This window comes from Oncorhynchus nerka, linkage group LG8 (genome assembly GCF_034236695.1).
Source record: "Oncorhynchus nerka isolate Pitt River linkage group LG8, Oner_Uvic_2.0, whole genome shotgun sequence".
NCBI lineage: Eukaryota > Metazoa > Chordata > Actinopteri > Salmoniformes > Salmonidae > Oncorhynchus > Oncorhynchus nerka.
This window is the reverse complement of record NC_088403.1, coordinates 49081358-49108453: the sequence shown is the minus strand read 5'-3', so window position 1 is coordinate 49108453 and position 27096 is coordinate 49081358. Positions and strand designations below refer to the sequence as shown.

The 27096-nt window shown below is 45.7% G+C and overlaps 1 protein-coding gene across 1 annotated transcript; it reads left to right on the top strand.

Annotated features, from left to right (window-relative positions):
• Positions 1-4970: 4970 nt before the first annotated feature.
• On the top strand, positions 4971-8438 carry LOC115133500 (uncharacterized). Its single transcript, XM_029666770.2, has 6 exons — positions 4971-6316; positions 6464-6832; positions 6984-7334; positions 7445-7573; positions 7675-7724; positions 7826-8438. Exons 1-6 carry the CDS (start codon positions 6277-6279, stop codon positions 7940-7942), a joined length of 1056 nt encoding a protein of 351 aa, XP_029522630.1. The 5' UTR covers positions 4971-6276; the 3' UTR covers positions 7943-8438.
• Positions 8439-27096: the final 18658 nt, after the last annotated feature.

Below are 27096 nucleotides of genomic sequence, written 5' to 3'. Positions count from 1 at the left end.
ACGGCTTGATTTGTTTGATCGTAGCTAGCTACATAGCTAGCTACATAGCCGTCTTTGTATCAAAGATAATTGTGTAGTCTAGAGCGATTTCCTAGGTTAGCTAGCCAGCTATTGTCGTTCTTTTAACGCAACGTAACGTAATCAACACTGCTAGCTAGCCAGCTAGCCCCGAATAGCAGCACAGTAGAAACTATTACACTCAACGGAACGACTTGATTAGTGTAGTGTCAACAACGCAGCCAATGCCAGCTAGTGTAGTCGAGACGTGTAGTCCACTTGTCATTCCAATCTCCTTTGCATTAGCGTAGCATCTTGTGTAGCCTGTCAACTATGTGTCTGTCTATCCCTGTTCTCTCCTCTCTGCACAGACCATACAAACGCTCCACACCGCGTGGCTGCGGCCACCCTAATCTGGTGGTCCCAGCGCGCACGACCCACGTGGAGTTCCAGGTCTCCGGTAGCCTCTGGAACTGCCGATCTGCGGTCAACAAGGCAGAGTTCATCTCAGCCTATGCCTCCCTCCAGTCCCTCGACTTCTTGGCATTGACGGAAACATGGATCACCACAGACAACACTGCTACTCCTACTGCTCTCTCTTCGTCTGCCCACGTGTTCTCGCACACCCCGAGAGCTTCTGGTCAGCGGGGTGGTGGCACCGGGATCCTCATCTCTCCCAAGTGGTCATTCTCTCTTTCTCCCCTTACCCATCTGTCTATCGCCTCCTTTGAATTCCATGCTGTCACAGTTACCAGCCCTTTCAAGCTTAACATCCTTATCATTTATCGCCCTCCAGGTTCCCTCGGAGAGTTCATCAATGAGCTTGATGCCTTGATAAGCTCCTTTCCTGAGGACGGCTCACCTCTCACAGTTCTGGGCGACTTTAACCTCCCCACGTCTACCTTTGACTCATTCCTCTCTGCCTCCTTCTTTCCACTCCTCTCCTCTTTTGACCTCACCCTCTCACCTTCCCCCTACTCACAAGGCAGGAAATACGCTCGACCTCATCTTTACTAGATGCTGTTCTTCCACTAACCTCATTGCAACTCCCCTCCAAGTCTCCGACCACTACCTTGTATCCTTTTCCCTCTCGCTCTCATCCAACACTTCCCACACTGCCCCTACTCGGATGGTATCGCGCCGTCCCAACCTTCGCTCTCTCTCCCCCGCTACTCTCTCCTATTCCATCCTATCATCTCTTCCCTCTGCTCAAACCTTCTCCAACCTATCTCCTGATTCTGCCTCCTCAACCCTCCTCTCCTCCCTTTCTGCATCCTTTGACTCTCTATGTCCCCTATCCTCCAGGCCGGCTCGGTCCTCCCCTCCCGCTCCGTGGCTCGACGACTCATTGCGAGCTCACAGAACAGGGCTCCGGGCAGCCGAGCGGAAATGGAGGAAAACTCGCCTCCCTGCGGACCTGACATCCTTTCACTCCCTCCTCTCTACATTTTCCTTTTCTCTCTCTGCTGCTAAAGCCACTTTCTACCACTCTAAATTCCAAGCATCTGCCTCTAACCCTAGGAAGCTCTTTGCAACCTTCTCCTCCCTCCTGAATCCTCCTCCCCCTCCCCCTCCTCCCTCTCTGCAGATGACTTCGTCAACCATTTTGAAAAGAAGGTCGACGACATCCGAACCTCGTTTGCTAAGTCAAACGACACCGCTGGATCTGCTCACACTGCCCTACCCTGTGCTCTGACCTCTTTCTCCCCTCTCTCTCCAGATGAAATCTCGCGTCTTGTGACGGCCGGCCGCCCAACAACCTGCCCGCTTGACCCTATCCCCTCCTCTCTTCTCCAGACCATTTCCGGAGACCTTCTCCCTTACCTCACCTCGCTCATCAACTCATCCCTGACCGCTGGCTACGTCCCTTCCGTCTTCAAGAGAGCGAGAGTTGCACCCCTTCTGAAAAAACCTACACTCGATCCCTCCGATGTCAACAACTACAGACCAGTATCCCTTCTTTCTTTTCTCTCCAAAACTCTTGAACGTGCCGTCCTTGGCCAGCTCTCCCGCTATCTCTCTCAGAATGACCTTCTTGATCCAAATCAGTCAGGTTTCAAGACTAGTCATTCAACTGAGACTGCTCTTCTCTGTATCACGGAGGCGCTCCGCACTGCTAAAGCTAACTCTCTCTCCTCTGCTCTCATCCTTCTAGACCTATCGGCTGCCTTCGATACTGTGAACCATCAGATCCTCCTCTCCACCCTCTCCGAGTTGGGCATCTCCGGCGCGGCCCACGCTTGGATTGCGTCCTACCTGACAGGTCGCTCCTACCAGGTGGCGTGGCGAGAATCCGTCTCCACACCACGTGCTCTCACCACTGGTGTCCCCCAGGGCTCTGTTCTAGGCCCTCTCCTATTCTCGCTATACACCAAGTCACTTGGCTCTGTCATAACCTCACATGGTCTCTCCTATCATTGCTATGCAGATGACACACAATTAATCTTCTCCTTTCCCCCTTCTGATGACCAGGTGGCGAATCGCATCTCTGCATGTCTGGCAGACATATCAGTGTGGATGACGGATCACCACCTCAAGCTGAACCTCGGCAAGACGGAGCTGCTCTTCCTCCCGGGAAGGACTGCCCGTTCCATGATCTCGCCATCACGGTTGACAACTCCATTGTGTCCTCCTCCCAGAGCGCTAAGAACCTTGGCGTGATCCTGGACAACACCCTGTCGTTCTCAACTAACATCAAGGCGGTGGCCCGTTCCTGTAGGTTCATGCTCTACAACATCCGCAGAGTACGACCCTGCCTCACACAGGAAGCGGCACAGGTCCTAATCCAGGCACTTGTCATCTCCCGTCTGGATTACTGCAACTCGCTGTTGGCTGGGCTCCCTGCCTGTGCCATTAAACCCCTACAACTCATCCAGAACGCCGCAGCCCGTCTGGTGTTCAACCTTCCCAAGTTCTCTCACGTCACCCCGCTCCTCCGCTCTCTCCACTGGCTTCCAGTTGAAGCTCGCATCCGCTACAAGACCATGGTGCTTGCCTACGGAGCTGTGAGGGGAACGGCACCTCAGTACCTCCAGGCTCTGATCAGGCCCTACACCCAAACAAGGGCACTGCGTTCATCCACCTCTGGCCTGCTCGCCTCCCTACCACTGAGGAAGTACAGTTCCCGCTCAGCCCAGTCAAAACTGTTCGCTGCTCTGGCCCCCCAATGGTGGAACAAACTCCCTCACGACGCCAGGACAGCGGAGTCAATCACCACCTTCCGGAGACACCTGAAACCCCACCTCTTTAAGGAATACATAGGATAGGATAAAGTAATCCCTCTTACCCCCCTTAAAAGATTTAGATGCACTACTGTTCCACTGGATGTCATAAGGTGAATGCACCAATTTGTAAGTCGCTCTGGATAAGAGCGTCTGCTAAATGACTTAAATGTTAAATGTTATATCACCGCCACCTTGCCGGACACCCTCGACCCACTTCAGTTTGCATACCTCCCCAATAGGTCCACAGATGACGCAATCGCCATCACACTGCACACTGCCCTATCCTATCTGGACAAGAGGAATACTTATGTAAAAATGCTGTTCATTGACTATAGCTCAGCATTCAACACCATAGTACCCTCCAAAATGATCATTAAGCTTGAGCCCCTGGGTCTCAACCCCGCCCTGTGCAATTGGGTCCTGGACATCCTGATGGGCCACCCCCAGGTGGTGAATGTAGGAAACAACATATCCACTTTGCTGATCCTCAACACTGGGGCCCCACATGGGTGCGTGCTCAGCCCCCTCCTGTTTGCAGGAGTTTACAGATGACACAACAGTAGTAGGCTTGATTACCAACAATGACGAGACATTCTACAGGGAGGAGGTGAGGGCACTTGGAATGTGGTGTCAGGAAAACAACCCTTCACTCAACGTCAAAAAAACAAAGGAGATGATCATGGACTTCAGGAAACAGCAGCGGGAGCATCCCCCTATCCACATCGATGGGACAACAGTGGAGAAGATGAAGAGTTTTAAGTTCCTCGGCGTACACATCACGGACAAACTGAAACAGTCCACCCACACAGACAGTATGGTGAAGACAACGCCTCTTCAACCTCAGGAGGTTGACGAAATTTGGTTTGTCACCTAAAGCCCTCACAAACCTTTACAAATGCACATTTGAGAGCATCTTGTCGGGCTGTATCAAAGCCTAGTACGACAATTGCACCGCCCACAACCGCAAGGCTCTCCAGAGAGTGGTGCGGTATGCCCATCACATTACCGCAGACAAACTACCTGCCCTCCAGGACACCTACAGCACCCAATGTCACAGGAAGGACAAATATCATCAAGGATAACAACCACCCGAGACACTGCATGTTCACTCCGCTACCATCCAGAAGGTGACGTCAGTATAGGTGCATCAAAGCTGAGACCGAGAGACCGAAGAACAGCTTCTATCTCAAGGCCATCAGACTGTTAAACAGCAATCCCTAACACAGAGAGGCTGCTGCCTACATACAGACTTGAAATCATTGGCCACTTTAATAAGTGGATCACTAGTCAATTTAGTATTGCCACTTTAATAATGCTTACATATCTTGCATTACTCGTCTCATCTGTATACACTACCGGTCAAAAGTTTTAGACCACCTACTTATTCAAGGGTTTTTCTTTATTTTTACTATTTTCTACATTGTAGAACAATAGTGAAGACATCAAAACTATGAAATAACACATATGCAATCTTGTAGTAACCAAAAAAGTGTAAAACACAACAAAATATATTCTATATTTGAGTAGCCACCCTTTGCCTTGATGACAGCTTTGCACACTCCTAGCATTCTCTCAACCAGCTTCACTTGGAATAATTTTCTAACAGTCTTGAAGAACATCCCACATATTCTGAGCACTTATTGGCTGCTTTTCCTTCACTATGCAGTCCAACTCATCCCAAACCATCTCAATTTGGTTGAGGTCAGGGGATTGTGGAGGCCATGTCATCTGATGCAGCACTCCATCACTCTCCTTCTTGGTAAAATAGCCTTTACACAGCCTGGAGTTGTGTTGGGTCATTGTCCTGTTGAAAAACAAATGATAGTCACTCTAAGCACAAACTAGATGGGATAGCGCATCGGTGCAGAATGCTGTGGTAGCCATGCTGGTTAAGTGTGCATTGAATTCTAAATAAATCACAGACAGTGTGACCAGCAAAGCACCATAACACCTCCTCCTCCAGGCTTTATGGTGGGAAATACACATGCAGAGATCATCTGTTCACCCACACCGCGTCTCACAAAGATATGGCAGTTAGAACCAAAAATCTCCAACTTGGACTCCAGACCAAAGGCCAAATTTCCACCGGTCTAATGTCCATTTTTCATGTTTTTTGGCCCAAGCAAGTCTCTCTTCTTCTTATTGGTGTCCTTCAGTAATAGTTTCTTTGCAGAAATTTGACCATGAAGGCCTGATTCACACAGTCTCCTCTGAACAGTTGATGTTGAGATGTGTCTGTTACTTGAACTCTGTGAAGCATTTATTTGGGCTGCAATTTCTCTGAGGCTGGTAACTCTAATGAACATATCCTCTGCAGCAGAGGTAACTCTGGATCTTACATTCCTGTGGCGGTCCTCATGAGAGCCAGTTTCATCATAGAGCTTGATAGTTTTGCGACTGCACTTGAAGAAACGTATTATTGACTGACCTTCATGTCTTAAAATAATGATGGACTGTAGTTTCTCTTAGCTTTTTATAACAACTAATATTAGTATTTAATGTTGTGGGCTTATGATGAAAACCAAGAGCCAGAAATGCAGCTTTAATGCAATGGTGGGTAAATGTAAATGATGGATCACTTTAACCCTTGGCCTGAGTTGGGTTGGGGTTGGTAGTATTAGCAGCACTAGAGATATTTCACTAAATATATATAGTTTCCTGTCCAAACATCAAAAGAGAAATCCTTTCAGTATATATGTAGTTTCTCTCAGAAAATAAACAGCTGTATTGTAGACTGTTATTGTACATGATAATTTGTTCTTAACTGACTTGCCGAGATAAATAAAGGTTAAATTCGAGCCAATATATGATTGCCTTGAGCCAGTAACTCTGAATTGCTTTATAATGTCTTAAATGTCATTCCCGGGAAGCTCAAGCTATGGTAAGCCAGAGGACATACTTCTAAGATTGTAGTCGGCCAATAAACTCTCTCGTTTCAGTGTTCCCTCCTACTGCATGAAAGGTACATGTAAAGTGCTGTCCTATATTAGGTGCATATAAAGTGTCCCACTGTCAGACCCACACACAATACAGTGCAGAAGGGACTAATGTTACAATGATGAATAGAGAAGTATTTATGTTTTACATCAACTTGGGTAAGTGTAAGACATTTTAATTGAGTTCCTACATTTATAGTATGTAGTTTGAATATGATAGGTGAAGTGGATATTCTGTCTGTAACGGGTAGAAATGGTTTATCCATGTTTCTGTTTTTGATCCATTTTGTTTGTTTACTTTGACAGTTTGTGCTTTCACCAAACCAAAAGTAATCCAACCGACCCCTGTGATGGTTACTGAGCTGGGAGGCACTGTGACTCTCACTTGCTATTGTCCGGATGAGTCGGTGACCAGATTTATTTGGTTCAAGCAGAGTTTTGGACAGGAACCCCTCCTCATGGCATCATCTCTTTATGCTGGCCAAGAGATTTATTATTCCAACAACTTTATCAAGGACTTTACTGAGACCAATCGTTTGGGTGTGAGGAGAGGAGAATACAGCTGTGACTTGACCATATCCAAGACAGAGCCAGGGGACTCAGCTACATACTTTTGTTCCACTACAGACATCTATGAGCAAACATTTGGAGAGGGAACTGTTTTATTTGTCAAAGGTAACTAAACATTTGCTTCTTTAATTTCAAAATGTGTGTCCCTGTATGTTGGTATGTTTGTACAGCTGCTTCATCAAATGCTAGTGATGAATACATGGCTTTTCATGTTTTTCACCCGCTTAGTCTTACATTAGTTACTCACTCTCTTCAGACTCAGAGTCCAACAGCATGTCTGTGCTCCAGCAGCCTGTGTCTGAGTCAGTCCATCCAGGAGGCTCTGTGACTCTGAACTGTACAATTCACACTGAGACCTGTGCAGGAGAACACAGTGTCCTTTGGTTCAGACATGGCTCAGGAGAATCCCGTCCAGGAATCATTTACACCCATGGAAACAGGAGTGATCAGTGTGAGAAGAGCCCTAAGGCTGGGTCTCCTACACAGAGATGTGTCTACAACCTCCCCAAGAGGAACCTCAGCCTCTCTGATGCTGGGACTTACTACTGTGCTGTGGCCTCATGTGGGGAGATACTCTTTGGGAACGGGACCAAGTTGGACATTGACGGTAGGTGATACAGCTTACATTTTTGTTTATATCTACTGTATAGTCTACTGTGTAGAACATACATTTACCTGCTATTCTGGTTTCTTCTATTACTGTTTGAATTTCAACAGACCATAGAGCATATCCTCTTCTCTTGGTGTCCTGCCTGGGTGTAGTATTGTGTGTCACGTTCACCTTGATCATTGTCCTGGTTTGCATCATGTACAAGATGAACAACACAACATGTGTGCAGTGCAGAGGTAAGTTACTATCCCTTGATATTCATTGATGTCACCATTTGTTACTGTTTCAGTAGTGGAAGAAGTAGAAGTATCCTAATCTTTTTTGTCATTCGTTTTAGGACTCGTCTCTCAGACCAGAGGTCCTTCAGTTACCAGATCAGATGTAGGGGTAAGCAGAAATACTTTTATATTGTCTGAAGTCTATTGTGAAGCTTGTCTTTAACCAACTTAACTAATTGAATGTCAACAAAGCTATTTCGTGCTTCACAGGACCAAGATGGAGACAGTCTCCATTACGTAGCTCTGAATCTGAGCAACAAGAAGAACAGGTCTAGAAGACAGAGAGGTCACATGGAGACAGTGGTGTATGCTGGGATCAGACAGTAGAACTGGATGAATGAACCAATGATAATGTTTTACTAGATAACTCTTTATTAACTAGTTCTAGCTTCATATCTAACTATCTATGAACGCATAAGCAGTCAAATGTGATGAAAACAGTGGTCATAGCTTTTTTGTTATTCAATGTTGAAAAGATTAAATGCATTGCTTCTCTGACAAACATTTTTTATTTTTTATTATAATAATTTATTATAATAATTAGGGGTGGTGCTTATATTTGTCTTGGTACACAAGTGTGTAATGAAAATGTTTTTGTTTGTTTGTTGCTAACCCAACTCCCCCTGAGACACCCGCAGGGAGTGGGTTCACAGCCAGGGTCACCATTGTACAGCACACCGGGAGCAATTAGGGTTAAGTGCCTTGCTCAAGGGCACAGTGACAGATTATTATTATTTTATTGTATTTGTTGTGCCTATTTTAGCAACAGTGAACTAGTTGATTGCGTTTCCAACTGTTTGAATTTGAATAAATTGAACCCACTGCATACTATATGACGCGTTGTACAGACGGATGCTCTTAACTGTCTCAGACATTATGGTCTGTTTACAAAGCCTTGTGGTGAAGGTGGAAGTGTTGCAGTAACTTTCCACTGATGGAAACTAACCTCTTATAGACATTTAACACAGGAAGACTGACCTGCACCCACACTACTCTCCACTTTGTCCCTTAGGGCCCCTTACTGTTCACACCCCTTAGTGTGAAACAGACTCTCAAGGGTCTCTCAACACAAATGTGTAGGTCAAAGTCTAGCAGTTCCACATCATGCTATGATTTAGGCTTCTTGCAACAGAACTACTCATAGTGAAAGTTGCACAATAGCCAATACCACAGAAGAATGGCAGGCCATAGTTAGGCCTCATTCTGTTGTAGTGTTAGTTTTTTTGTTTTTTTGTTAAGACTACTGATTGCATGCCACACACAAACTCACATACACAGCAACCTATTTACAGGTAGTCTGTGGTCTGCTATGAACAAAACACGAGGTTGTAGCTAGATGTACTTTGGTGAGGCCTGTTGGGCTTCTGCACAGGACCTACTGAACGTCTCTCTCTCTCTCTCTCTCTCTCTCTCTCTCTCTCTCTCTCTCTCTCTCTCGTGTGTCTGTGTCTCTCTCTCTCGCTCTCTCTCTCTCTCGTGTGTCTGTGTCTCTCTCTCTCTCTCTCTCTCTCGTGTGTGTCTGTCTGTGTGTCTCTCTCTCTCTCTCTCTCTCTCTCTCTCTCTCTCTCTCTCTGTGTCTGTCTCTCTCTCTCTCTCTCTCTCGTGTGTCTGTCTCTCTCTCTCTCTCTCTCTCTCTCTCTCTCTCTCTCTCTCTGTGTCTCTCTCTCTCTCTCTCTCTCTCTCTCGCGTGTGTCTGTCTGTGTGTCTCTCTCTCTCTCTCTCTCTCTCTCTCGTGTGTCTGTCTCTCTCTCTCTCTCTCTCTCTCTCTCTCTCTCTCTCTCTCTCTCTCGTGTGTCTGTCTCTCTCTGTCTCGCTCTGTCTCTCTCTCTCTCTCTCTCTCTCTCTCTCTCTCTCTCTCTCTCTGTCTGTCTCTCTGTCTCTCTGTCTCTCTGTCTCTCTGTGGTTTCCAGCAGAATGTCTCAGTGGTGTCAGTCAGTTGTTTCTCTATACTTGCTCTTCAAGTTGCCCATTTGAGCAACAGTAGACCACTATTTTCATGATGCAGCTTGTTATCTGTATATATATATATGAAGATGAACTTTCTATTCGGTCATTTGACCAAGACATCTGAGGTACTTTGCCTAACACACATGACAGTTTTAAGTGTGATGTAAAGTATCATCATCATCTGGGACAAGAAGAAAGAGCTTCCTCATATTTATATCATGGGAGGGCTTTTATCTGTCCATACATTGGAGAATAAAATGTATATGAGATATTGCTGGCTAAGCAAATATCATATTTACATCATGTGATGGGTGAGGTTCCTTTGCGTCCATACTTTGGAGAATAAATTGTATATGAGATAAGACTATTACCATGTTTTCTGTATATGTTTCTCTGTGTTATGAAGTGACTGTGTGGTGGTCATAGAAGCCCTCGAGGATGACAGGGTCATAAAATGTGGCCAACAAGGTCACAACTACTGTATGACTCCCATGGACAACAACGGCAAGAACAACAGATGAAGTGAAGTGATCCATTGATGCTTGTGGTTATGTCTTATACGTTCCGGTGGACAAGCCCTCAAGTGGATGGCTGTAGTATATAGTATTGTAGACAGTATGAGCTGTATTGAGGTCTAATAAAGGATGAATCCACACTAGTCACATTCAGTTTCAAAAATAAAAAGTAACATAGTCATATTCAAACTTGCAATGTGATAAAGTTGTGCAACACATGTTCGAGCTGTACAACAACATGAATGGACAGTGTTTGTTGCATTCATGACCTACTGGCCAGCCAATCAAATCTGACCATCCAGATCAGATGGTACCGGAGATCAACCAATGAAAGCAAACACAAGTTTCCTTTCTCTTCTGTAGAGAGACTGCATTTCACACAGGTCAATATCATCACTTGAAGGAACAAGCCAGATGGACCGGACCAACTCTTCATCTTTCTTTTCATCTGGAAAGCTTGTAAGTAACATCTAGGTCAATTTACTAATCTTATAACTGTTAAACATACCTCACAGGTTCTTACTATATTTGGTGCATGTGCTTTCAACATGGTACATTTATTATTATAATTCAGGAGTATCTAAAACACAAATCATTGCTCAGCCTGCTTCTTTCCAGAAGGAGGCAATGTGACTATTGATTGCCACATGACCAGTGAGAACATCAACTACATGGTATGGTACAAACTCACCACTGGCACTGTGCTTCAATACATTACTAAATCTTCAAAGTACCAGAGTGATGTACCATTCTACAATGAATTTGACGATGGGCAATTCTCTGTGTTGGCTGGCAATAACACATTTCAACACAACATTTCTGCCACAAAAAAAAAAGACATTGGGAACTACTATTGTGGGAAGATAATCATGAATCATATACTGTTGGCTGATGGAACATTGTTAATGCTGACAGGTGAAAATATGTACAAAATGATTTTGTTATTTTGTGTATATATGTACTCAAATATTTGTAATTAGTAATTTTATCACATTGTATCTGTTATTTAACTTTGTTATCAGGCACAACTTCAAAGAGAAAGACTGTTATACAGCAACCTTTGTCGGAGTCAGTCCATCCAGGAGACTCTGTGACCTTGAACTGTACAATACACACTGAGACCTGTGTAGGAGAACACAGTGTCTATTGGTCCAGACATGTCTCAGGAGAATCCTGTCCAGGAATCATTTACACCCATGGAGACAGGAGTGATCAGTGTGAGAAGAGCTCTGAGGCTGGGTCTCCTACACAGAGCTGTGTCTACAACCTCCCCAAGAGGAACCTCAGCCTCTCTGATGCAGGGACTTACTACTGTGCTGTGGCCTCATGTGGGGAAATACTGTTACCAAGCTGGACATTCATGGTCATTTCTTTCACTTAGTTTTTAATAGGAAACATTTGTTGTGTCATGTTACCTGAATAAATTATTATTACTATATTAATTTACTGTTGTATTGCTAGATGCTGAGCATAATAAATCATGTAATTCTTTGGTTTCAGACTATGATTTCCCCCTGACTCCCACTGCTCTTGCACTGGTCACATCAACCATTGTGTTTGTGATTGTCGTCATTCTACTGACATGTTGGATGTGCAAGGAAAGGACCAGAGGGCCTGAAGGTAGAGTCAGGCTTACTGTTGTTTTGCATGTTTCCTGCATATGAGTAGTTACAGTAATATCCTTGCTGTTGTTTTGCATGTTTCCTGCATATGACTAGTTACAGTAATATCTTTGCTGTTGTTTTGCATGTGTCCTGCATATGACTAGTTACACTAATATCCTTGCTGTTGTTTTGCATGTTTCCTGCATATGACTAGTTACAGTAATATCCTTGCTGTTGTTTTGCATGTTTCCTGCATATGACTAGTTACACTAATATCCTTGCTGTTGTTTTGCATGTTTCCTGCATATGACTAGTTACAGTAATATCCTTGCTGTTGTTTTGCATGTTTCCTGCATATGACTAGTTACACTAATATCCTTGCTGTTGTTTTGCATGTTTCCTGCATATGAGTAGTTACAGTAATATCCTTGCTGTTGTTTTGCATGTGTCCTGCATATGACTAGTTACAGTAATATCCTTGCTGTTGTTTTGCATGTTTCCTGCATATGACTAGTTACACTAATATCCTTGCTGTTGTTTTGCATGTTTCCTGCATATGACTAGTTACAGTAATATCCTTGCTGTTGTTTTGCATGTTTCCAGCATATGACTAGTTACAGTAATATCCTTGCTGTTGTTTTGCATGTTTCCTGCATATGACTAGTTACAGTAATATCCTTGCTGTTGTGGAATTTTTCATTGACTATAGTTTTTTACGATGTCCAAACCATATTGATTGTTTCAGCGAGATAGCTTGTATATGTAACAAGTTTTTATCTACTTGTTTTTAATTTGAAGATGTAACTGATAGATCACCAACCCCATCAGTCAATCAGGTAAAGTCTTTGTTGTATCTCTTTTTTCTCCATCTCAAAAGGGTTTATCTAGGAGATGTGACCAGCATAATGTCTTGTTATGGCTCCACCTCTCTCACACAGAACCAAGACAGTGACGTGGTAAACTATGCAGCTGTGAGTTTCACCACCAAGAAAAGCCCCTCCTCCAGAAGAGAGAGAGCCCAGACCAGCAGAGAGGATGCAGAGTACTCTGAGGTCAGGTACCTTCAGCAGGAGTGAGATATGGGAAGAACCTCACCACATTGAACAGAAACCACATCCATATACAATAGAGATACCTTTGAAGGCCTTGTGACGACTGGTGAAACAACTGCTTTTTGGATGTAAATAATAGCTAAATAAAATAGGAAATAGCTCTACTTGTAACCTGAAGAAGCAACATGTATTTGAATATTCAATGAGTAGGTTTTCATTGTTTCTCTAATGTCTTAAATATGCAAATGACCTCTTAACTGAATAAATGTTGCTGATCAAAAATCACTGCTTAATTTACGAGTTTGTTGTTACATCCAAGTGTATTTTCATCACGTTATATGTTAACGTTTAGATATGTTAAACTGTCAACAATTTTTACCCTGAAGTTGAACTGTAAAGTCAAAGTGAAGACTGGGAAGTCCCTAAGTAGGTTTGAGTTTCCTTACTCACAACATGGGTTACCATCTGATCCAAACATCATATTTTCAGGTTGTATTTTCTTGTATCCAGTCTCGCAAAGTGACACTGATTCAATCTTCATAGAAGGACTGTTTCTGTTCCACATATGACCAACTGAACAGCCAATCAGGTGTTCAGCTGAACACATTTATTAGACCAATCAGACCCCACCTCGATCTAACCAATCAGACCACAGATGTGTGATTCAATGTCTTTTTACAAGTTGCACACTACAAATCACCCCTGATCCAGAAAAGCTAGGGGTGAGGACAAGATGGTTGAGCTCTTGGTCTTTCTTCTTCTCTGCAACTCATGTAAGTGACACATTTCCTAAGCAAGTCTACTTTCAATCTGGGTTCAATAATATGTGTTTGGTATATTGTCTCAATGGAAATACCTGATTTTGTTTCAGATGTGACTAAATCATCTGAGATTTCTCAGCCTGCTCCATTCCTAGCAGCAAAGTTGGGGGACAGCGTGACAGTTGAATGCCATGTAACCAGTAATGTTGATCACATGGTGTGGTACAAGATGACCACTGGCAAGAAACTCCAGTGTGTGGCAAAGGCAGAGATCTTTTACAAACATGCACAATATTTTGGTGACTATATAAATGGCCGTTTTGGTGGATTGATAAAATTTGGGATATTTCACCTATTTCACTCAATAATGTCTTCAACAAAGCAAGAGGACATTGGAATGTACTACTGTGGAGTTTTGCACTTAAACTTCATAGAGGTTGGACCTGGAACCACCTTGAAGCTTAAAGGTAATGCAATTACTTGTAAGAAGGGACTCGACAGCCTTGGTTTCTCAAATGATTGCCTCGCCTGGTTCACCAACTACTTCTCTGATAGAGTTCAGTGTGTCAAATCGGAGGGTCTGCTGTCCGGACCTCTGGCAGTCTCTATGGGGGTGCCACAGGGTTCAATTCTTGGACCGACTCTCTTCTCTGTATACATCAATGAGGTCGCTCTTGCTGCTGGTGAGTCTCTGATCCACCTCTACGCAGACGACACCATTCTGTATACTTCCGGCCCTTCTTTGGACACTGTGTTAACAACCCTCCAGGCAAGCTTCAATGCCATACAACTCTCCTTCCGTGGCCTCCAATTGCTCTTAAATACAAGTAAAACTAAATGCATGCTCTTCAACCGATCGCTACCTGCACCTACCCGCCTGTCCAACATCACTACTCTGGACGGCTCTGACTTAGAATACGTGGACAACTACAAATACTTAGGTGTCTGGTTAGACTGTAAACTCTCCTTCCAGACCCATATCAAACATCTCCAATCCAAAGTTAAATCTAGAATTGGCTTCCTATTTCGCAACAAAGCATCCTTCACTCATGCTGCCAAACATACCCTTGTAAAATTGACCATCCTACCAATCCTCGACTTTGGCGATGTCATTTACAAAATAGCCTCCAATACCCTACTCAACAAATTGGATGCAGTCTATCACAGTGCAATCCGTTTTGTCACCAAAGCCCCATATACTACCCACCATTGCGACCTGTACGCTCTCGTTGGCTGGCCCTCGCTTCATACTCGTCGCCAAACCCACTGGCTCCATGTCATCTACAAGACCCTGCTAGGTAAAGTCCCCCTTATCTCAGCTCGCTGGTCACCATAGCATCTCCCACCTGTAGCACACGCTCCAGCAGGTATATCTCTCTAGTCACCCTCAAAACCAATTCTTTCTTTGGCCGCCTCTCCTTCCAGTTCTCTGCTGCCAATGACTGGAACGAACTACAAAAATCTCTTAAATTGGAAACACTTATCTCCCTCACTAGCTTTAAGCACCAACTGTCAGAGCATCTTACAGATTACTGCACCTGTACATAGCCCACCTATAATTTAGCCCAAACAACTACCTCTTTCCCAACTGTATTTAATTTATTTATTTATTTTGCTCCTTTGCACCCCATTATTTTTATTTCTACTTTGCACATTCTTCCATTGCAAAACTACCATTCCAGTGTTTTACTTGCGATATTGTATTTACTTTGCCACCATGGCCTTTTTTGCCTTTACCTCCCTTCTCACCTAATTTGCTCACATTGTATATAGACTTGTTTTTTTTTACTGTATTATTGACTGTATGTTTGTTTTACTCCATGTGTAACTCTGTGTCGTTGTATGTGTCGAACTGCTTTGCTTTATCTTGGCCAGGTCGCAATTGTAAATGAGAACTTGTTCTCAACTTGCTTACCTGGTTAAATAAAGGTGAAATAAAAAATAAAAAAAGGGAACAAAGCTTGAAGTCATACGCTGAATAATGATATGCTGAAATATAATATGTGACATGATATATATATATATATTTTTTTTACGATAAATCAGTTACATTTCATTTCAAAGGTGAAGAGTTGAATAGTAATACTGTTGTCCGGCAGCCTGTGTCTGAGTCAGTCCAGCCAGGAGACAATACACACTGAGACCTGTGCAGGATAACACAGTGTCTATTGGTTCAGACATGGCTCAGGAGAATCCCATCCAGGAATCATTTCCACCCATGGAGACAGGAGTGATCAGTGTGAGAAGAGCCCTGAGGCTGGGTCTCCTACACAGAGCTGTGTCTACAACCTCCCCAAGAGGAACCTCACACCCTCTGATGCTAGGACTTACTACTGTGCTGTTGCCTCAAGTGGGGAGATACTGTTTGGGAACGGAACCAAGCTGGACATTCAAGGTAATTCCCAATTAATATGCAAGTATCCCCAAAATATACTGTATATTCATGCAAATGGCCTACCTCCAAATGATCCCATACATCTGTCTCAACAAGCAATACAATAATCACCATCAGCTTTTGATTACATACTGTTTGATGATCTTCCTAAGCGCTCATGAATATAATATGAATTTACTGATACCCTTTCCACAGTTCCAGAGCATCATCCTCCATTTGATCTGAGTCTTACTGTTCTGGCCTTGGTCATCTCCAACATCGTTCTGGGGATAGTGACCCTTCTTCTTGTCTGGGTGCTGTGCAAAACTCAGAACAGAGATAGCAGAGATATTACTTTATATCTAATGTATACAATGTATCTAATGTTACAACTGATGTATCTAAAGTTTCATCTCTATGCAATGTACATTTTGTAAATATCAGTTAGATGCCCAACATATATGCATTGTTAATTAACTTCTTTGGGGTAGGGGGCAGTATTGGGTAGTTTGGATGAAAAACGTGCCCAAATTAAGCTGCCTGCTACTTCGCCGTAAAAGCTAGATTTGTACAGACAAAGGAATTGTCCGGTTGGAACATTAATGAAGTTTTATGTTAGAAACATCCTAAAGATTGATTCCATACTTAGTTTGGCATGTTTCTACGGGCTGTAACAGAACTTTTTGAACTTTTTGATCCGACGTTCGGCACAACCTGAACGCGCTTTTGGATATGTTTACCAAACACCCTAACAAAAGAAGATATTTGGACATAACTGACGGATTTTATCGAACATACCAATATGGGGGGTATCTTTTTGGCTGCTTTGTTGTCTAAATGCTATACTCAGAGTATTGCATGGTTTGCTTTCTCCGGGTTGGAAGCGAGCCGGTCGCATCCGCGCTTCGGTCTGCAGGTTGTATAACTTTTTCATTACATTTCATTATAGTACAACGGTCTGATTTGTCTAATCTTAGCCATTTCTTCTTAGCTTGCTACATAGTCGTCGTTGTATCAAAGATAATTGCGTAATTATCGTATTTCGTCGTCTCCTATCTGCCCAACACGTTCACCGTCTACCGTAGCACTGTAGTAACTATCACACTCAACTGAATGACTTGATTAGTGTAGTGTTAGCTAGCTACATAGTTGTCTTTGCTGTCTTCGTATCCAAGATAATTGTGTAGTTTAGCGTGTGGAGTCTTAGAGTGATAATTGCGTTATTATCGTATTTCGTCGTCCTCCTATCTGCCTAGCAGGTAGCCAGCTAGCATACGTTCACTGGCTACCGTAGCACTGTAGTAACTATCACACTCAACTGAACGACTTGATTAGTGTAGTATTAGCTAGCTACATAGTTGTCTTTGCTGTCTTCGTATCCAAGATAATTGTGTAGTTTAGAGTGATTATCTTAATTCACCGAGGTTAGCTAGCCAGCTATTTTGTCGTCCTTAACGTAGGAGACACTCCTAGCTAGCCAATAGCCAGCCAACGTCTACTGAATAGAACTTTCGCATTCCGGTCGCATTCCGCTTCGCTCCACAGGTAGTATCACATTTTCATTTCATTTCATTACAGTCCCAACGGTGTGATTTGTTTGATCGTAGCTAGCTACATAGCTAGCTACATAGCCGTCTTTGTTTCAAAGATAATTGTGTAGTCTGGAGCGATTTTCTAGGTTAGCTAGCCAGCTATTGTCGTTCTCCTAACGCAACGTAACGTAACCAACACTGCTAGCTAGCCAGCTAGCTCCCGAAAAGCAGCATTGTAGAAACTTCACACTCAACGGTACGACTTGATTAGGGTAGTGTCAACAACGCAGCTAGCCTACCCCAGCAGTACTGTATCATTTTAATCATTTTAGTCAATTAGATTCTTGCTACATAAGCTTAACTTTCAGAACATTCGAGACGTGTAGTCCACTTGTCATTCCAATCTCCTCTGCATTAGCGTAGCCTCTTCTCTAGCCTGTCAACTATGTGTCTGTCTATCCCTGTTCTCTCCTCTCTGCACAGACCATACAAACGCTCCACACCGCATGGCCGCGGCCACCCTAATCTGGTGGTCCCGGCGCGCACGACCCACGTGGAGTTCCAGGTCTCCGGTAGCCTCTGGAACTGCCGATCTGCGGCCAACAAGGCAGAGTTCATCTCAGCCTATGCCGCCCTCCAGTCCCTCGACTTCTTGGCTCTGACGGAAACATGGATCACCACAGACAACACCGCTACTCCTACTGCTCTCTCTTCGTCCGCCCACGTGCTCTCGCACACCCCGAGAGCTTCTGGTCAGCGGGGTGGTGGCACCGGGATCCTCATCTCTCCCAAGTGGTCATTCTCTCTTTCTCCCCTTACCCATCTGTCTATCGCCTCCTTTGAATTCCATGCTGTCACAGTTACCAGCCCTTTCAAGCTTAACATCCTTATCATTTATCGCCCTCCAGGTTCCTCGGAGAGTTCATCAATGAGCTTGATGCCTTGATAAGCTCCTTTCCTGAGGACGGCTCACCTCTCACAGTTCTGGGCGACTTTAACCTCCCCACGTCTACCTTTGACTCATTCCTCTCTGCCTCCTTCTTTCCACTCCTCTCCTCTTTTGACCTCACCCTCTCACCTTCCCCTCTACTCACAAGGCAGGCAATACGCTCGACCTCATCTTTACTAGATGCTGTTCCTCCACTAACCTCATTGCAACTCCCCTCCAAGTCTCCGACCACTACCTTGTATCCTTTTCCCTCTCGCTCTCATCCAACACTTCCCACACTGCCCCTACTCGGATGGTATCGCGCCGTCCCAACCTTCGCTCTCTCTCCCCGCTACTCTCTCCTCTTCCATCCTATCATCTCTTCCCTCTGCTCAAACCTTCTCCAACCTATCTCCTGATTCTGCCTCCTCAACCCTCCTCTCCTCCCTTTCTGCATCCTTTGACTCTCTATGTCCCCTATCCTCCAGGCCGGCTCGGTCCTCCCCTCCCGCTCCGTGGCTCGACGACTCATTGCGAGCTCACAGAATAGGGCTCCGGGCAGCCGAGCGGAAATGGAGGAAAACTCCCGCCTCCCTGCGGACCTGGCATCCTTTCACTCCCTCCTCTCTACATTTTCCTCCTCTGTCTCTGCTGCTAAAGCCACTTTCTACCACTCTAAATTCCAAGCATCTGCCTCTAACCCTAGGAAGCTCTTTGCCACCTTCTCCTCCCTCCTGAATCCCCCCCCCTCTCTGCAGATGACTTTGTCAACCATTTTGAAAAGAAGGTCGACGACATCCGATCCTCGGTTGCTAAGTCAAACGACACCGCTGGTTCTGCTCACACTGCCCTACCCTGTGCTCTGACCTCTTTCTCCCTCTCTCTCCAGATGACATCTCGCGTCTTGTGACGGCCGGCCGCCCAACAACCTGCCCGCTTGACCCCATCCCCTCCTCTCTTCTCCAGACCATCTCCGGTGACCTTCTCCCTTACCTCACCTCGCTCATCAACTCATCCCTGACCGCTGGCTACGTCCCTCCCGTCTTCAAGAGAGCGAGAGTTGCACCCCTTCTGAAAAAACCTACACTCGATCCCTCCGATGTCAACAACTACAGACCAGTATCCCTTCTTTCTTTTCTCTCCAAAACTCTTGAACGTGCCGTCCTTGGCCAGCTCTCCCGCTATCTCTCTCAGAATGACCTTCTTGATCCAAATCAGTCAGGTTTCAAGACTAGTCATTCAACTGAGACTGCTCTTCTCTGTATCACGGAGGCGCTCCGCACTGCTAAAGCTAACTCTCTCTCCTCTGCTCTCATCCTTCTAGACCTATCGGCTGCCTTCGATACTGTGAACCATCAGATCCTCCTCTCCACCCTCTCCGAGTTGGGCATCTCCGGCGCGGCCCACGCTTGGATTGCGTCCTACCTGACAGGTCGCTCCTACCAGGTGGCGTGGCGAGAATCCGTCTCCTCACCACGTGCTCTCACCACTGGTGTCCCCCAGGGCTCTGTTCTAGGCCCTCTCCTATTCTCGCTATACACCAAGTCACTTGGCTCTGTCATGACCTCACATGGTCTCTCCTATCATTGCTATGCAGACGACACACAATTAATCTTCTCCTTTCCCCCTTCTGACGACCAGGTGGCGAATCGCATCTCTGCATGTCTGGCAGACATATCAGTGTGGATGACGGATCATCACCTCAAGCTGAACCTCGGCAAGACGGAGCTGCTCTTCCTCCCGGGGAAGGACTGCCCGTTCCATGATCTCGCCATCACGGTTGACAACTCCATTGTGTCCTCGTCCCAGAGCGCTAAGAACCTTGGCGTGATCCTGGACAACACCCTGTCGTTCTCAAATAACATCAAGGCGGTGGCCCGTTCCTGTAGGTTCATGCTCTACAACATCCGCAGAGTACGACCCTGCCTCACACAGGAAGCGGCGCAGGTCCTAATCCAGGCACTTGTCATCTCCCGTCTGGATTACTGCAACTCGCTGTTGGCTGGGCTCCCTGCCTGTGCCATTAAACCCCTACAACTCATCCAGAACGCCGCATCCCGTCTGGTGTTCAACCTTCCCAAGTTCTCTCACGTCACCCCGCTCCTCCGCTCTCTCCACTGGCTTCCAGTTGAAGCTCGCATCCGCTACAAGACCATGGTGCTTGCCTACGGAGCTGTGAGGGGAACGGCACCTCAGTACCTCCAGGCTCTGATCAGGCCCTACACCCAAACAAGGGCACTGCGTTCATCCACCTCTGGCCTGCTCGCCTCCCTACCACTGAGGAAGTACAGTTCCCGCTCAGCCCAGTCAAAACTGTTCGCTGCTCTGGCCCCCCAATGGTGGAACAAACTCCCTCACGACGCCAGGACAGCGGAGTCAATCACCACCTTCCGGAGACACCTGAAACCCCACCTCTTTAAGGAATACCTAGGATAGGATAAAGTAATCCTTCTCACCCCCCCCCCCCCTTAAAAGACCTAGATGCACTATTGTAAAGTGGCTGTTCCACTGGATGTCATAAGGTGAAAGCACCAATTTGTAAGTCGCTCTGGATAAGAGCGTCTGCTAAATGACTTAAATGTAAATGTAAATGTAAAGTTTTTTTGAAATCTGACACAGCGGTTGCATAAAGGAGAAGTTTATCTAAAGTCCCATGTATAATAGTCGTATCATTATCAATGTTTATTATGAGTATTTCTGTAAATTGACGTGGCTCTCTGCACAATCACCGCATGTTTTAGAACTACTGAAAGTAAAGCGCCAATGTAAACTCAGATTCTTTGATATAAATATGAACTTTGTCAAACAAAACAAACATGTTTTGTGTAACATGAAGTCTTATGAGTGTCATCTGATGAAGATCATCAAAGGTTAGCGGACAGGTTAACTAGATAGGTTAACATCTCTAGGGTAGGGGGCAGCATTCTGAATTTTGGATGAAAAGCATGCCCATATTAAACTGCCTGCTACTCGGGCCCAGAAGATATGATATGCATATAACTGGTCTGTGAATAGGAAGCTGTTTTTTTGTTGTTGTAGTTTTCTATTCAATGTGTCACGCCTTGGTCTTAGTATTTTGTGTTTTCTTTAATTATTTGTTCAGGCCAGGGTGTGACATGGGTTTATTGTATTGTCGTATTGGGTTTTTTGTAGGCATTGGGATTGTTGTTGATTAGGGGTGTGTCTAGTATAGGCTTGGCTGCCTGAGGCGGTTCTCAATCAGAGTCAGGTGATTCTTGTTTTCTCTGATGGGGAACCGTATTTAGGTAGCCTGGGTTTCACTGTGTATTTCGTGGGTGATTGTTCCTGTCTCTGTGTAGTTTCACCAGATAGGCTGTAATTAGGTTTCACGTTCCGTTTGTTGTTTTGTATTTGTATAGTTATTTCATGTATCGCGATTCATTCATTAAAGACATGAGTAACCACCACGCTGCATTTCGGTTCGACTCTCTTTCAACAAACGAAGAACGCCGTTACAGAATCACCCACCACACACGGACCGAGTGGCGTGGTAACAGGCAGCGACAGCAGGAGCAGCGAAAGGAGGATGAATTGTTCGGAGAAGGACCCTGGGATCAGCCGGGAGAATATTGGGACTATGCGACGTGGGAAGAAATAGACAGGTGGGCGGTCGACCCAGAGAGAGTACCGGAGCCCGCCTGGGATTTGCTGGAGCAGTGCGAAGAGGGTTATAGGAGAATGGAGTTGGAGAAACAATCACGACGGCGCAGAAGAAAGCCCGTGAGTCGGCCCCAAACATTTATTGGGGAGGGGCTCAGAGGGAGAGTGGCAGAGTCAGGAGATAGACCTGAGCCAACTCTCCTTGTTAATCGTGAAGAGCCGGTGTTAGAGGTGAGCGAAGCAGAGACTGTGAAGGAGTTAATGGGGAAAGTAGAGTGGAGAGTAATGAGGGAGTTGCTAGCTTGGTGCTATAGGTACAAAATTCGTCCGACGGAGCGAGTCGGGGATTTGATGGCACCTGGGGCAGCGCTCCATACTCGTCCTGAGGTGCGTGTTAGTCGGCTGGTGAGAATTGTGCCAGCCTCACGCACTAGGCCTCCTGTGTACCTACCTAGCCTTGCACGTCCTGTGCCAGTCCTGCTCTCAGGCTCTCCAGTACACCTTCACGGTCCAGTCCATCCTGTGCCACCTTCACATACCAGTCCTCCGGTGGCAGCTCCCCGCACCAGGCTTCCTGTGCGTGTCCTCGATCCACTACCACCAGTTCCAGCACCACGCACCAGGCCTTCAGTGCACCTCGCCTGTTCAGCGCAGCCAGCGCTTTCCCCCTCTCCTGCGCTGTTGGAGTCTCCCGCCTGTTTAGTGCAGCCAGAGCCTTTCTCCTCTCCTGCGCTGCCGGAGCCTCCCGCCTGTTCAGCGCAGCCAGCGCTTTCCGCCTCTCCAGCGCTGTCGGAGCCTTTCTCCTCTCCTGCGCTACCGGAGTCTCCTGTCTGTTCAGCGCTATCAGAGCCTTCCTTCCCTCCTGCGCTGTCGGAGTCTCCCGCCTGTTCAGTGCTATCAGAGCCTTCCTCCTCTACAGCGCTGCCGGAGCCTCCTGCCTGTTCGGAGCAGCCTGAGCTGCCAGTCTGCAAGGTGCTGCCATCCTGCATGGAGCAGTCAGAGCTGTCAGCCTGCATGGAGCAGCCAGAGCTGTCAGTCTGCATGAAGCAGCCAGAGCTGTCAGTCTGCATGAAGCAGCCAGAGCTGTCAGTCTGCAGGAGCTACCAGTCTGCAAGGAGCTGCTAGTCTGCAAGGAGCTGCCAGTCTGCAAGGTGCTGCCAGCCTGCATGGAGCAATCAGAGCTGTCAGACTGCATGGAGCAGTCAGAGCTGTCAGTCTGCATGGAGCAGTCAGAGCTGTCAGTCTGCATGGAGCAGTCAGAGCTGTCAGTCTGCATGAAGCAGCCAGAGCTGTCAGTCTGCATGAAGCTGCCAGTCTGCAAGGAGCTGTCAGTCTGCAAGGAGCTGTCAGTCTGCAGGGAGCTGTCAGCCTGCATGGAGCAGCCAGAGCTGTCAGTCTGCAAGGAGCTGCCAGTCTGCAAGGAGCTGCCAATCAGCAAGGAGCTGCCAGTCTGCATGGAGCAGCCAGAGCTGTCAGTCTGCATAGAGCAGCTAGATCCGCCAGTCAGCCACGATCTTCTAGATCTGCCAGTCAACCAGATTCTTCCAGATCTGCCAGTCAACCAGATTCTTCCAGATCTGCCAGTCAACCAGATTCTTCCAGATCTGCCAGTCAACCAGTCTCTTCCAGATCTGCCAGTCAACCAGAATCTTCCAGATCTGCTAGTCAACCAGAATCTTCCAGATCCGCCAGCCAGTCAGGATCTACCGGAGCCTACTACCTGCCTGAGCTTCATCTCAGTACTGGGCTTCCTTTCAGTACTGGGCTTCCCCTCAGTCCCGGGCTGCCCCTCAGTCCCGGGCTGCCCCTCAGTCCCGGGCTGCCCCTCAGTTCAGTGGGGTTCTGGGTGAGGACTATTAGGCCATGGTCGGCGGCGAGGGTGGATTATCCCAGGACGCGAAGGGGAGGAACTATGACATTTATGGAGTGGGGTCCACGTCCCGAGCCGGAACCGCCACCATGGACAGACGCCCACCCGGACCCTCCCTATGGTTTTGAGGTGCGTCCGGGAGTCCGCACCTTAGGGGGTGGTTCTGTCACGCCTTGGTCTTAGTATTTTGTGTTTTCTTTAATTATTTGTTCAGGCCAGGGTGTGACATGGGTTTATTGTATTGTTTTATTGGGGTTTTTGTAGGCATTGGGATTGTTGTTGATTAGGGGTGTGTCTAGTATAGGCTTGGCTGCCTGAGGCGGTTCTCAATCAGAGTCAGGTGATTCTTGTTTTCTCTGATGGGGAACCGTATTTAGGTAGCCTGGGTTTCACTGTGTATTTCGTGGGTGATTGTTCCTGTCTCTGTGTAGTTTCACCAGATAGGCTGTAATTAGGTTTCACGTTCCGTTTGTTGTTTTGTATTTGTATAGTTATTTCATGTATCGCGATTCATTCATTAAAGACATGAGTAACCACCACGCTGCATTTCGGTCCGACTCTTTCAACAAACGAAGAACGCCGTTACACAATGCCATTACAGTATCTAGTTCCTATGCCTTCCACTCGATGTCAACAGTCTTTAGAAATCGTTTCAGGCTTGTATTCTTATAAATTAGGGAGTAAGACCAGTCTGAACGAGTCGACCCTAACGTGTCGTTTTTTTCAGGCGCATGTGCATTTCTTTTTTACCTTTTATATTGAGGACGTTATTGTCTGGTTGAAATATTATAGATCATTTAGGCTAAAAAACAACCTGAGGATTGAATATAAACATCGTTTGACATGTTTCTATGAACTTTACGGAAACAATTTGGATTTTTTTTGTGTGATTGTTTTGACTGCGTTTGAGCATGTGGATTACTGAAGAAAACGCGCTAACAAAACAGAGGTTTTTGGATATAAAGAGACTTCATCAAACAAAAGGAACATTTGTTGAGTAAATGAATGTCTTCTGATTGCCACTATATGAAGATCATCAAAGTTAAGGGATTAATTTTGTCTCTATTTCTGAGTTTTGTAACGCTTCTGCTTGGCTGGTTACTGTTTGTAATAATTTGTCAACTGGGCTATGTTCTGGGCTAGGTATGTTCTGGGCTAGGTATGCTTTCTCCGAAAAGCATTTTATAAATATGACACTGTGGTTGGTTTAACAAGAAGTTAATCTTTAAACCTATGTAAAATATGTTTTGATTTCTGAATTTTTATAATGAGCATTTCTGTAGTTGAATTTGGCGCTCTGCAATCTCACTGGATGTTGGCCAGATGGGATGCTAACGTACCACATACCCGAGAGAGGTTAACTACATGAGGTTAAAAAGAGATGGATTGTCATACAAAATGACAGCTTATAATAGCTTCCTCTATTTCAATCTCTTTGAAGGGAGGACTGATGTCCCAACGTCCAAGGGCAATCAGGTAAATTTGTCAACATTTATAAATACAGAATATTTTCAGTTTTTACAATTAACTTTCCTGGTATTCAGCTGGTATTCAGCTTATTTGTGCTTTTTGTGTTATTAAGGAGAAGTCTCTTTAATTCTGTGAATAACACTTGTATCTTTTATCAGTCGTCCACCGCAGGACCCTAACCCTAACCCTAACCCTGATGCCAAGGAGCCAGAACAGGCTGATACCCCAATACACACTGGAAGAATGGGGAGGTTTGTGGAGGAGTGGTGGAGCGAGTTTTGGGCCATCTCTGCCAAGGGCATGAACGCTGCCCACTCCCCCGGCCGGTCCTGGCAATAGGACCTCAGAAACATACCCACATCCTGTTTTACTCTCTCCACCTGCCCGCTACTCTCGGGGTGAAAACCTGAGGTAAGGCTAACGGAGACCCCCAGATGTTCCATGAACGCCCTCCAGACCCTTGAAGTGAACTGTGGACCTCTATCAAACACTATATCCTCAGGCACCTCATAGTGCTGGAAGACGTGTGTAAACAAGGCCTCTGCAGTCTGTTGGACCGTAGGGAGACCGGGCAGAGGGAGGAGATGACAGGACTTAGAGAAACAAGCCACAACGCCCAGGATAGTGGTGTTTCTCTGTGAAGGAGAAAGATCAGTCAGGAAATCCACCGACAGGTGCGACCACGGCCGTTGTGGAACGGGTAAGGGTTGTAGCTTACCTCTGGGCAGGTGTCTAGGAGCCTTGCACTGAGCGCACACTGAGCAGGAGGTAATATAGACCCTCACGTCCTTAGCTAAAGTGGGCCACCAGTACTTCTCACTAAGACAGAGCACCGTCCGACCGATACCAGGATGACGGCAGCAGACGGAACGTACATACGCCCAGCCGGACACTGAAGGGGAGCGGGCTCTGTACGCAACACCTGCTCAATGTCCGCGTCCAGCTCCCACACTACCGGTGTCACCAAGCAAGAGGCCGGGAGTAAGGGAGTGGGATCCATGGGCCCCTCCTCTGTGTTGTCGTGTCTTTGGCTATGCCGGATTAAGTGATATGACATGCTATTCTATAAAGTAATTTCTCCATAATTAATATCACCTGATTGAGCTAATCATGTAAATGCTAATAACTAGAGAGTCGGTGTTACTGTAATTTAATTATGTGAATGTGTTTTCATTAATTGAAAACCCTTAATCTATTTTATGAGAATTTGTAAGATTCTTGTTTGCATAAAATAGACGGAGGCCAGCCATTTCAATAATAGGTAACAGAATTTATTCTCGGAGCGAGCTGCCACTTTACCACGAGCAACAGTTTATATACAATAACATGACGTCATTTCATTGCTTAACAGTATCCCCTTCTCTCGACCGGGACAAAGTGAGGTTAATCGTTAATTCTAACTTACTAACACACTCACAGGTCACACAACATAACTGAATTAACTTTTGACCCCCCAACATTATCGATCACCACTTAGCTGACAGTTCTAATTAACAGAAAACCTAGGAATGCACTCACTTCCTTAATTAAAAACCCCAGAGCTCAGTTTCGTCGGTTCAACCATAGGTTAACTACATTATCTGTTTACTTAATCCACAGACCATTCCTTTCTTCCCAGTTGGAATGGTGTTCATTAACTTTAATTACTCCTTGTCCGTGTCTCACAATCCCTTCTTATGAACTCATATTGTTAATCAGATATAATAAAACAGAGTATAAGTTTGACTTATTTACAGTTCCATTTAAAATTATTTGTTCAGTCATTTAATCATAATTTTCCCAACAGTCGGGCACCACGAAATAATAT

Bases quoted from the DNA above. Each gene is read 5' to 3' on its own strand.
- LOC115133500 (XM_029666770.2), top strand. From the start codon at position 6,277: ATGATGAATAGAGAAGTATTTATGTTTTACATCAACTTGG. The intron at 6,317-6,463 runs GTAAGTGTAAGA...TTACTTTGACAG, and splicing joins TATGTTTTACATCAACTTGG to TTTGTGCTTTCACCAAACCA. The intron at 6,833-6,983 runs GTAACTAAACAT...CACTCTCTTCAG, and splicing joins AACTGTTTTATTTGTCAAAG to ACTCAGAGTCCAACAGCATG.